This window comes from Eurosta solidaginis, chromosome 5 (genome assembly GCF_040869045.1).
Source record: "Eurosta solidaginis isolate ZX-2024a chromosome 5, ASM4086904v1, whole genome shotgun sequence".
Taxonomy (NCBI): domain Eukaryota; kingdom Metazoa; phylum Arthropoda; class Insecta; order Diptera; family Tephritidae; genus Eurosta; species Eurosta solidaginis.
Genome location: NC_090323.1, coordinates 91761541 through 91775077, shown reverse-complemented (window position 1 = coordinate 91775077; position 13537 = coordinate 91761541). Strand labels below are relative to the sequence as shown.

The following is a 13537-nucleotide window of genomic DNA, read 5'->3' as shown; positions in this document are numbered from 1 at the left end:
TCCGGAGTAAATGTAGGGTCTATATTAAGTTGTTTATTTTATTTATATTAATACTTTTACTTGTTTCTTACTTGTGATTTTTCAATTTTTTTAAAATAATTAAGTTACCTTTTTTAAATGAAAATTTTGGAAGTTATCAAAATAAGAAAATTTTGTTAAATATATTATTTTGTTAAACATATTAATATTTCAAATAATTCAATAAAATATTTATAGTTAATAGTTTATTATAAATATTCTATAATGTTTGAAATCATATTCAAAAATAAAGTAATTCAAAAAATAAAATACAAAAATAAAGTATATTTAAATAAAGTAGATAACTCTACATTTAAGTATTTCATACATTTCTTACTTGTGATTTTTCAATTTTTTTAATATAACAAAGTTACCTTTTTTTAAATGAAAGTCATTGCAACATCATTGAAGATACTTCAACAACACTTAATACTTCTTTTAACTGTTAATCTATTAGACATCTTTTATAAAGCCATTGCCACATCAACAATTTAAATATAAATAATTTATAAATATCATTGTATGTAAGTACGAATATAAATATATATTTTTATATGAATAAAAATTTTTAATCAAAATTAAATAATATTAACCCATTTGCGCTCTCTGTACTATATAAACGACACCAATACAAGCCATGCCTAAAACTTTGCTACGACTTTTATAACAAAACTATTTAGATGTGCAGCCACTTTCTAATATTATCTTCGTTTTGCCTAAGATAACAGATAAATTGGTATAACCGATGACTCCAGATTTTGACATTTGCACATGCAGTTTTCACAACGGAGTTAGTCAGAAGAAAAATTAGCAATTTTTCATTAAAATATTGGAATTACCATTATATATTACCAATATTCATAATTTTAAAGTGTAAAAAGACAAAGCTAATCTTATTTAGTGCCGTGCGTGTAGATGTTTGTGATTTGCAGGATTTAGGAAATCATTTGTCAACTGTCGCTTTTTTAGTACAATGGGCACATGTGATATGTATGTTCATGTACCGTAATGCGAATTTCGATGACGATTCTGAATGGAACGATAGTGATGACGAACCCTTGTGTAGCAAAAGAAGACGTTTAAATCCGTCTGACTCACGGCCAAAATGGAAAAATGCACGCCGTCTTACTCCTCTCAGTTTATGAATAATGATTGCTCATCGCGAAAAGTCGAAGTTATTGAACAGCTACCTAACATTTCGTCGGAAGAGATTTTTGAAAAAAATATTTGATGAGGAGGTACTCCATTTGATCAAGCAGAACACTAACCTGTATGCTGCCTAAAATAATAGGCATGACTTCGTACTGGACGATGATGACCTACGGAGATTTTTGGATATCCTAATACTATCTGGCTATCATAGACTACCACGTGAGCGCCAATATTGGAGTTATGACGAAGATCTTGAAGATTCTATTGTGTCGAACGGTATGTCACGAAAACGATTTTTAGAAATCAAGAGAAACTTTCACTTAGTTGATAATAGCTTTTCATCTACTTCCAATGATAAGATGTTCAAAATTAGACCCCTGCGTGACCTATTGATTGAAAAGTTTTGTCAGAACGGGATATTTCATGAGGACATTTCGATCGACGAATCAATGATAAAATATTATGGCCACCATCCCTCTAAGCAATTCATTCGAGGTAAGTTCGGTTACAAAAAGTGGGTAGCAGCCAGTTCTGATGGTTACTCCTATGTTTTTGATGTATATTGCGGAAAAACATCTGTCACCTCAAAAGGTCATAGAGTTGTCAAATCGTTGTTACTAAAAGTGCCTTGGATACCTAAGGAACATACAATTTATTTTGACAATTTGTTTACTAATTGTGATTTACTGCGAGACTTGAAAGAAACTGGATATAAATCAACTGGAACAATGCGTGAAAATCGCATTGGTATTCGTGGTAAAAATGGTGGTGGGTTATCTTCACATACATGTTTGATATGAGCATATCTAACACTTGGCGTCTACATACTTTATCTGGCGAAAATAGGTTCGACCAATTGGCTTTCAGAAGGCACATTGCTCGGAGCTACCTTAAGAACCGTAACGTCAACAAAGCTCATCCATCCGGCTGTATCGTAGCAGGTCCAAACAGGAACAACGGAAATAACCCTGGAAAGCTTCCCAAACAGCTACGATATGTTTTGTGTCATACGCGAATAAAATGACAATGTACAGGATGCCAAAAAACGTTATACATTGACAAAGAATGTTTTAAAATATATCACTCATAAGTGCCTGCTGTACTAAATAAAGTACACCCTCAAAAGTCAACTTTTATCACTTTTTCGTAAATTTGTAATACTAAACTTAATTAATGTGATTTGTAAGATGACAAAACTGCAAATAAATATAAAAAATACTAACGGTCTTTGTTTGGGCGTAAATGGGTTAAATATATATATATATATATATTATTTTAATTTATTATACATTTTATTTTATTTTTTTTTTTTGTTTTTAACTTTACTTCGCGTTTAAGTATGAGTTTTTCTCTTGTTAACTTCCTTTCCAGGGAACAATTACATTTTTTAATTTTTATGGTTTTACGTTCACCAATACAAACTCGTTTCTTTACATCTTCAGAGAATTTAAATAATAACACCAATAACACAATGTCTCTAAATCAAACACAAAATACAAACATTAATACTACTCCAGACACACATTCAGACAATTCTACACAAGGAGATAACTTTAGATTCCATTCAAATAAATCCCTTAAATTACCTCAATTTTGGTCAGATTGTCCTGAAACATGGTTTTTACTTATTGAAAGACAGTTTGAAATAAATAAGATTATTGATGATAATATTAAATTTCCAAATGTTCTTATTTCACTTCAACAAGAAACAATATCCAAAATTTTTGATGTTATCAATCCCCCTCCCTCTATTAATAAATATAATTCAATTAAAAAAATTCTTTCTGAAAGATTTTCTCTAAGTGAGGAAAAAAGAGTTGAAAAGATATTTTCAAATACTGAATTGGGAGATCGATCTCCATCTGAACTTTTTAGATATATGAAGTCACTAACAAGTTCATCATCTATTTTTAGTCAGGAATTACTTTTTAAATTATGGATCAGAAAATTACCACAAGATATTCAAATACATTTAACTTCAAGTAATATTCAAAATATTACTGATATAATTTCACTTGCAGATAAACTTTTTAATTTAATTAATAAACCACATTCTTCTAAAATTTCTTCAATAGCTAGTATTGAAAATAATGTTCTTACACAATGTGTAAAAAATTTAACTGACTTTACTACAAATTTTCAAAATTTAAATCAAATTACTACCGACATCAATGAATTAAAAATTCGATCTAGATCTAGAGAAAGAAATCAATCTAACTTCAGAAATTTTTCTAGATCTAGAAGTTTTAATAATGATAATAATATATGTTGGTATCATCGAAAATTTAAACATAATGCTTACAAATGTATTAAACCCTGTAATTTTAATGTAAATAAAAATAATCTAAATTCAAAATCAAATTCTTTAAACTAAACAAATCCGTTATGACTGTGGGTAATAATGGAGTTAATAATCAATCGTCCCACCGTCTATTCATATTTGATAAATTCAATAAATTAAATTTTTTAATTGATACAGGTGCTATAGTTTCAGTTATCCCTTCTTCAAAATTTAAAACTTATAAACGTTTTTCTGACCTTAAACTTTCGGCAGCTAATGGATCTAGCATAGAAACTTTTGGAACAAAGCTTTTAAAAATTGATTTAGGTGTTAGAAGAGATTTTGAATTCCCTTTCATTCTTGCAGATATTTCTACTCCCATTATTGGTGCAAATTTTTTAGAAAAATTTGGTATTTTGGTAGATATTAAAAATAAAGAAATTACAGATTTGAAAACAAAATTAAAAGTTTCTGGATCTTCTGGTTTTTGCGACATATTTCCTCTTAAGATTCCTATTTCAGAAAATAAATTTACAAATATTTTAAATGAATTTCCTCTTATTACGTGTGAACCTAATTATACTGAAAAAGTACAACATAAAACGGTTCACCGAATAGAAATAAAAGGAGTATCTCCTTTTTCTAAACCTCGTCGTCTAGATCCTATAAAATTAAAAATAGCAAAAACTGAATTTGAATTTTTAGTCAAAAGTGGTATATGTAGACCTTCTAACTCTCACATCGCTTCTCCACTCCATCTAGTCCCTAAGAAAGATCCAAATGATTGGAGACCTTGTGGAGATTACAGATGACTTAATTTTATAACAATGCCGGATAGGTATCCCTTACCTCATATTCATGACCTTAACATAGATTTTAAAAATAAAAAGATATTTTCAAAAATTGACCTCATTCGTGCATATCACCAATACCAATGGCAGAAGAAAATATTCACAAAACAGCTATAACAACTCCATTCGGAATGTTTGAATTCGTACGAATGCCATTTGGATTACGAAACAGTGCTCAAACATTTCAACGTTTCATAAACGAAGTATTTTCAGGTTTAGATTTTGTTTTTGTCTATATTGACGACATATTAGTAGCTAGTAACAATGAGGAAGAACATATAGAACATTTAAAAACAGTTTTTAAAAGACTTGAGAAATATAATTTAAATATTAAACCTACAAAATGTATTTTCGGAGTTGAAAAATTGGACTTTCTAAGTTATGAAATTTCTAGTGAAAGGATCAGGCCTTCTTTTGAACGAGTTGAAATAATTTCTAATTTTGAAAAACCTCTCTCAATTAATAAATTACAAAAATGTTTAGGTATGGTGAATTATTACCATAGCTATATTAAAATGTGGCAAAATAACTTAGTCCACTACATGAAATGTTAAATTTTGCTATCAAAAATAAACTTAAAAAATTAAATTCGACAGAAAAAACTACTTCAGCTTTTGAAAATGTTAAGAAACTTTTTACACAAAAAACACTACTCACTCACTTTGATAAAAATGGTCAACTATCACTTGCTGTAGATGCACCAATGTTGCAATTGGAGCAGTTCTACAACAAATAAGTAACAACTCATTAGAACCACTTGCATATTTTTCAAGAAAATTAAGTCAAACTGAAATAAATTACTCTACTTTTGATAGAGAACTTCTAGCAATATACAACTCTATTAAACACTTTAGACATTTTCTTGAAGGAAGAACATTTACTATATACACTGATCATAAACCTTTAACACATGTTTTAAATTCAAAAACAGACAGATCACCTCGTCAAACTCGTCATCTTGAATACATTGCACAATTCACCAATGACATTCAATAAATTTCTGGCAAAAATAATACAGTAGCTGATACTCTCTCGCGGATTCCAAATATTAATACAATTTTAACAAAAGATATTAATTTTCAAACATTATACGATGAACAACAATAAGATGAAATTCTTAAAAAATTAATTTCAGATCTTAGTTCCAAAAATAGTTTAAAAGAAATTAATATTCCTCTTCTAAATCTCAATATTTGGTGTGACATTACTCAAAAACCTTTAAGACCATATGTTCCTAATTCAATGAGAAAAATTATATTTGAGAAAATTCATTGTTTATCTCACCCAAGTGTTCGAACAACTAGACGTCTCATTCAATCTAAATATTTTTGGCCAGAAATGCGTTAGGAAATTAGTAATTGGGCAATTAGTTGTATTAACTGTCAAAAATGTAAAATTTCTAAATATACGAAAAGTCCTATTCAAAAAATTGATATTCCTTCAGGACGATTTGAACATATACATATGGATCTAGTTGGTCCACTACCTATATCCAAAGAAAATCGGTATATATTGACTATTATCGATAGACATACACGTTGGCCAGAAGCATATCCATTAAAAGATATTTCAGCAAAAACAGTATCAACTACATTTGTTCAAAATTATGTTCCTCGTTTCGGTATTCCACTCAAAATTACAGTAGATCAAGGTTCACAATTTACATCTAAATTATTCACTGAATTAACTGTTTTATTAGGTGCTCATAAAATTCACACTTCTCCATATCACCCACAGTCAAATGAAATGATTGAAAGATTTCATAGAACTTTAAAAACGGCAATTACAGCTTCGGACGACTCCACACATTGGTCAGAGATTTTACCTTGGATACTTTTAGGTTTACGAACTTCTATTAAAGAAGATTTGAAATGCTCTTCCGCTGAACTTGTATATGGACAAACAATTAGACTACCTGGTGAATTAGTTGTTTCTAATTATAATAATGAAATTGATAACACAAATGAAACTCTTACTAAACTTAGAAAACATTTCTCAGTAGTTCGATCAAAAATAACTCATCATATCAAAGAAAATGATTTTATTCCCAAAAATTTAGATACTTGTGAATCCGTCTTTCTTAAAGTTATTCATAAGTCTAATTTACAACCACCTTACGAGGGACCATTTAAAGTTATTTCCAGACAAAATAAAACATTCAAAATTCAACATGGTAATACTATTAAAACTGTTTCCATAGATTTACTTAAACCCGCACATACAATAATGACTAATACACGAAACAAAAATACACTACACTCCACAAAAAAAATTTCATTTTACATTAATTAATATTTAATATATGATTGAGTTGGGCCAAATATTTGCTTAGCCATTTTATATGAATTTGGAGCTTTTAGGCCGATTTAATTAAATAAAACAAGTTTATTTTTTTATTTCCGACGCGTTTCGACACATTTTCGTGTCTTCCTCAGGGAATCTATTTATTAAATACGAAAAACGTATATATTACAAATACAATAATTGGTAATAATGTTCTATATTAAATCACTTACATTGTTTAAACCAGTGGTTTTTGTCACATTTCTTTAAAAATATAAGTACACATATTAATAACAAACAAATAAGAACAATAATTAAAAATCACACCGACATTTGCTACATTAAAATACCGTCTATTAACGTTAAAAACAATATTGCACTTGTCACCTCCAGACATTCTTTGTTATTGACGTCGCATAGGCACAATTAATATTATCAACGTCCTCTTTAAAGTTAATCGTTGTTAGTAGTTTTTGTTGTATGCGCAGTCCCTCTAGTGTCATCCTTCTACGCGTTCTGTTTTCCACATCTAGTATTGTTGCGTTGTCGAAATCAGCTGTGTGTTTCTTTTCCGTAAGGTGTTGGCCCAGTGCTGTGTTGCTTTTGTTGTTTTTTGCATCTAGTTTATGTTCCTTTATTCTCGTTCCTAGTGATCTTTTTGTTGTGCCGATATAAACTTTGTTACATTTCTCTCCTTCGTTACCATGACATCGAATTTCGTAAACTACGTTATGTAGTTGTTCCTTTTCAATTTTGTCATTTGTTTTTGTATATATGCTTTTTAATGTATGACTTGGTTTGTGTGCATAGCTTGTGTTACTGCTTGGTATGATTTTGTGTAATGTTTTGTTGTCTGTTAGGTGTGGTATGTATGTAACGCTAATGTATGTTTTTTTGGTATTTTCGCTATTTGCTGTGTTCAGATTCTTGTGTTTGTTTTTGTTTATTGCTGTTTGTATTAAATTTTCTATTGCATTGACTGGATAACAAGTTTTGCGTAATATGTTTATCACTTTCTCTCTGTTGTGATTTATGAACTCCTGGTCGCTCAAGGTGTAAATTTTCGATATAAAATTGATAATGGTGTTCTTCTTTTGCGTCCATGGGTGGTTGGAATGATAGTTAATTAGTCTTGATGATGCTATGAATTTTGTGTACCAGTTAGTTGTTAGTTTGTTATTGGATTTGTATATTTCTATATCCAGGAATGCCAGTTTGCTGCCCATTTCTTTTTCTACTGTAAATTGTATCTTTGTGTGTTGTCTATTGAATGTTCTTAGAATTTCGTCTACGTCTTTGACCTTAACTACGGCGAATATATCACCTACATATTTCGTTATGTATTTGATATATATGTCGGAAGATTTTAGCTCAGCGATGCTGTCGTCAATAATTTTGTCAAGGACAATGTCTGCAATGGTTGGGGATAAAGGACAAAATTGAAAAGGAACAACTACATAACGTAGTTTACGAAATTCGATGTCATGGTAACGAAGGAGAGAAATGTAACAAAGTTTATATCGGCACAACAAAAAGATCACTAGGAACGAGAATAAAGGAACATAAACTAGATGCAAAAAACAACAAAAGCAACACAGCACTGGCCCAACACCTTACGGAAAAGAAACACACAGCTGATTTCGACAACGCAACAATACTGGATGTGGAAAACAGAACGAGTAGAAGAATGACACTAGAGGGACTGCGCATACAACAAAAACTACCAGCAACGATTAACTTTAAAGAGGACGTTGATAATATTAATTGTGCCTATGCGACGTCAATAACAAAGAATGTCTGGAGGTGACAAGTGCAATATTGTTTTTAATGTTAATAGACGGTATTTTAATGTAGCAAATGTCGGTGTGATTTTTAATTATTGTTCTTATTTGTTTGTTATTAATATGTGTACTTATATTTTTAAAGAAATGTGACAAAAACCACTGGTTTAAACAATGTAAGTGATTTAATATAGAACATTATTACCAATTATTGTATTTGTAATATATATGTTTTTCGTATTTAATAAATAGATTCCCTGAGGAAGACACGAAAATGTGTCGAAACGCGTCGGAGATAATGCCAGGTTTCGCGAGGCGAAAAAACTGGAGAGATCAGGGAGGTAGCCGTATATTCTGTTGCAGAGCTCATCGATCTGTGGGCCTGGGCCTGTGGCCATTATTGTGCAGTCATCGGCGTATGAAACGATAGTGACTCCTTCTGGTGGTGAAGGTAGCTTAGATATGTAGAAATTAAACAAAAGAGGGAACAGGACACCACCCTGTGGCACCCCTTGTTTAATTCTTCTTGGTTTTGATGTTTCGTTTCTAAATTGCACCGATGCCTGCCGACCACCCAGATAATTTGCGGTCCACCTTTTAAGATATGGGGGAAGGGTAGACCCTTCCAGGTCTTGCAGTGACGTGCCATGGTTGATCATATCAAAAGCTTTTGATAGATCTAGCGCTACGAGTACTGTTCTATGGTGGGGGTTTTGATTTAAACCGCAATTTATCTGGGTGCTGATGGCATTTAGCGCAGTGGTGGTGCTATGGAGTTTTCTGAAGCCATGCTGATGAGAGGCTAGCTGCAAATTTGCTTGGAAGTAGGGGACCAAATGGCTTCAAGCGTCTTTGCTACTGGCGATAGGAGAGATATCGGACGATACGACTCTCCTATGTTAGCTGGTTTCCCAGGCTTTAGTAGCGGGACCACCTTGGCCATTTTCCATTTTTCGGGTATGACAAAGGTGGACAGAGACAGGTTGAAGACATGTGCTAAGTATTTGAAACCCTCTTTCCCTAGGCTTTTAAGCATCGGAATGGCTATGCCGTCTGGGCCCACTGCTTTGGATGGTTTAGCGTGACGAATGGCATCTTCAACCGCTCTGGCGGTGATGGTAATTGGTGACGCGCTAAATTTATGTTTATGTGCGTGTCTGTTGGCCCTCCGTCTATCTTTGTCGACCGTAGAATGCATTACATATTAACGGCAGAAAGCGCTCGCGCACTTTTTCGAATCCGACAGCACTTTATCGCCGAAGGCGATGGAAACTTTGTCATTGTGCTTAGACGGATTCGATAGGGACTTTACGGTGGACCAAAGTTTACCCACACCGGCAGAGAGGTTACAACCTCTTGGGTGCTCCTTCCATTTCGCCGCTTGTGTTCATCCAGAAGCAATCTGATGCGTTGGTTTATATCCCTTATTTGGAGGTCGCGTGGGTCAAGCTGTCTTAAAAGGTCACGTTCTCTCGCTAAATTTGCGGCCTTCGCTGGGAAGTGGGGCCGAATTTCGGGAATCCTCCCGGCGGGAATGAAACGTGCCGAGGCGGAATCAATGACCTTGCGGAAAGCAAGCTCCCCTTGGCGGGCATCAGTCGGGATAGGGAGGACAGCAAAGAGGTTGTCTGTAAAAGATTTGTATTCCTCCCACTTTCCTTTTTTAGAGTTTATGAAAGTGCGTTTTTCTGTAACGATGAAGTCGGCGGTACGCTCGAACGAAATAAGTATAGGCAGGTGGTCGGATGCCAATGTTACCATCGGCTGCCAGTTGACGCAGTTTACGAGTTCTGCGCTCACGATGAGATATCCGGCGAACTGTGACAGTTCCCAACCATAAGTGTGGGGGCATCTCCGTTTATTTTGCGGAACGTCGTTTCTTCTATTTGATCCGCCAACATCTCACCGCTACTGTCCGCCCGCAAGTTTGAATGCAATAGATCGTGATGGGCATTAAAGTCGCCTAAGATAATGAGATTGTTGCCAGTGAGTAAGGCGCTAATATTAGGGCGGTATCCACTAGGGCAACAGGTGGCAGGAGGGATGCAGATGTTGATGATTTCTAGCTGAGGCGTAGACTACGGGACACCCTTGGACGTGAACAACAAGGAGCCACAAAAGCTTTATAAAAGTTACGTGGACGTCGGGTTTTGGGATCAAGCCCAGAACAACCTGTCCGATGCAACCATCCCTTTCACGAGACACACTGAACAGGGTATGACCGTCCTAAAAAGATTCTTTTCCGGCAGATGCAGCAAAACCATTTCTCAGGACCGGGGTCAGGAGATGGAACCGGATTGGATTCGATACCTTCCCGGAGCAAGAGAATATGGAGCTGCAAAGAGCAGCTGGGAGGATGGCAATTTGTGACAGGACGCAGCAAATTAAATGGGGTTACACTGAAATGGCAGCCCTTGGTCGAGAAAAATCCCGAGTCGCTCCGGTACATAGAACCGACGGCCTTGGGAAGCGATTCACCTCCATTCGTCTGTTCATGTGTTTAACTGCAACAAAGAAATAGGCGAGTTTTTTGATACTTGGTTTTCCTTAATAAGAATAAGAAAATAAGTTAAATTCAAAGATATTTTTTCATTAATTCGTGTATATGAAATTACATTAATATACCAAATAAGGGAATTCGGTTGATTCATGTGCCCCCAGTAACGTAATTGTGCCGGAACAAAACGTACCCAATGGAACAGTTTTTCGCCGATAACTTCTAACGGGTAAAAAAGTTAACTTCCGCTTTCGGATTCTTAATCTCTAGGCGTGAATACGCGTCTTTTGATACCTCACTCGAAAATTGTGACCCAAATTTCGGTGGGTACTATAAACTGCACTACTACCCTTAATCTAGACGTTAATAACTCGTCTTTGGATACCTCACTCTGGCCCAAATTTCGGTGGGTACCATAAACTCCACTACTACCCCAGCTTCAACTACAAATGTCTCCTGACTGACATAAACAGGACGCGTATTGGCAGACGACCACTGCTCTAGATTATTACCCTATAAACGTTACCAAGCTTTGTATTGCGCTTACCAGCTCTTTAATCCCAGACGTTTTTTGTATGGGTTAGACAGTTTTGGAGCACTTCTATACCTCCTTAATGACTGTTCCTTACATTATTTATGGGGTACTCGCGTTTTTTGCAGGAATATCATGCCGAAACGCAGCCTATAGCAGCAGGATATGCAAAATGGGATGTTTTCGAAACTACATATACTTACAAAAAAATACTCGACCCCTGTTTTTTTGTAAAGCTCTTCCAAGGAGATATAATGTGGTGGTTTTATATGATGTTCTAAACGCTGGTCGTTGTCTTCTTTGTCCATGTACCACACTTTAACCATTCTGCAAAACTACACAACTTTCTTACTGAAATTATTTATTACTTATCACCAAGGTATCGATAATTAATCGTTTGCTCTAGTGATGGAACGATATTTCGCTTTTGTGATTGCATCGCCGCTATTGACAAATCGCTAATAGCTACACTGCAAAAATTGTTGGATTACGTGTTCCATTTACTTCATGTTGGAGAACTCTAACAATAAATACCCTTTGCAATGCGTTTGCGGACCACCATCAGCCGATCATTGCTTGTTTTTGAACGACCGGGATCACAACACGATGACGATCGAACAGAGTTGCCAAAAGTAAAATATTGCATACAAATAACTGATCATAAAATTTTACTATGTCAACTCTGATAAAATGCGCACTGGTTTTATGTATACATACTATAGTATAGAGAAATATTAGTTTCTCTATTCACGCAAATGCTAAATAACATAAGAATATTCGTAGTAAAAAATATAAAAGTTGTATTGCCCCTCTTTATTTACCTCCATTTTAAATTACATTCACTCCGATAATTCTTTCCGACACAATTCCTCTTTAGTACTTTGACATATGAACCTCTGTGGGTGCTCCATGGAGTACTACAGTGAAAGTACTTTGGAAAGTACTCTCACGTATGTACCCTATGGAATACTCACAAACAAAGCTAGAGTGGGATCACCTACTCCTCTCCTAGGATATCGCAATGTTAATTGGAGCACATTTTTGGTATGAATACAGATTAGTTTTGGATACTCCTATACTCCCAAAGGAGAACTCCTTACAATATTTATGGAGTACTCGCGTTTTTTGAAGGGTATAGCTATTGCAATCCAAATATATCAGTGTTTGGCGATTTTCCTTCATTCGATTCTTTTGAATGACAATCATCTCGGGCAGAATATCGCCAATAGCGATTATAGTTATTTGCGATTTTCCTGCAGCATGAAATTCTAATACTAATACCCTTCAAAAAACGCGACTACTCCATAAATATTGTAAGGAATACCCCTTTGGGAGTATACGAGTGTTCCAAAACTAATCTGTATTCATACAAAAAATGTGCTCCAATTAACATTACGATGTCCTAGGAGAGGAGTAGGTGACCCACTCTCGCTTTGTTTGTGAGTATGCATAGAGTACATACGTGAGAGTACTTTCCAAAGTACTTTTACTGTTGTACTCCATGGAGCACCCACAGAGGATCATATGCCAAAGTACTAAAGAGGAATTGTATCGGAAAGAATTATCGGAGTGAATTTAATTTAAAATGAAAGTAAATGAAGAGGGACAATACAACTTTTTTATTTTTTTTTTTTTTTTTTTTTTTTAATGGACGTTGTGGCAGCGCGCTGCCCTCAAGTGGCCCAATGAAACCAGGCTAATCCTGTTCACGCGATCGATTTATATATATATATAATAACTTTTTTTTTATTTTGCCGAGTCTTTGATGGGCAGCGGTATGTCAAGCGTCACGATCTGAGACTGCTCAGCTACAGAAGAAATTTCATCAGCCAAGCGTAATACTTAAAGAGAACAGAAGCAAACGTATTATACATTAATTTAGAGAGGTGAGAACAATCTTTTTTATAGAAAAAAGGGAGTCCGAGCTATCAAATGTGTTTGAGTGAGAGTTATAATCTTGGCATAAACGCCGAAAAGGTTCATTTTGTTCGAAATTCGTTCTACATTGTTTCAGCAGAAGAGGTTTGAAGTGTCTCGATGTCCGAGAGGGAACGCAAAAGTTCACTTCATTCAGAAGGAATGGGCTCGAAATTGATCCATTTAAAAGTTTTGTCATAAATATCACACCAAGCATTTCCCTTC

The 13537-nt window shown here is 34.4% G+C and overlaps 1 protein-coding gene across 5 annotated transcripts in view; it reads right to left on the bottom strand.

The window, feature by feature from the left end:
* The window catches only part of Adi1 (acireductone dioxygenase 1), a 322358-nt gene extending 310398 nt beyond the window's left edge, over positions 1–11960 (bottom strand). Inside the window, exon 1 of one of the 5 annotated variants that reach the window (XM_067757444.1) lies at positions 11599–11960. In XM_067757444.1, coding sequence (XP_067613545.1) covers positions 11599–11721 — 123 coding nt within the window. In that variant the 5' untranslated portion in view covers positions 11722–11960. The remainder of the gene's footprint in view (positions 1–11598) is intronic. The other 4 variants (XM_067757440.1, XM_067757442.1, XM_067757441.1 and 1 more) reach the window with 4 other exon arrangements.
* Positions 11961–13537: the final 1577 nt, after the last annotated feature.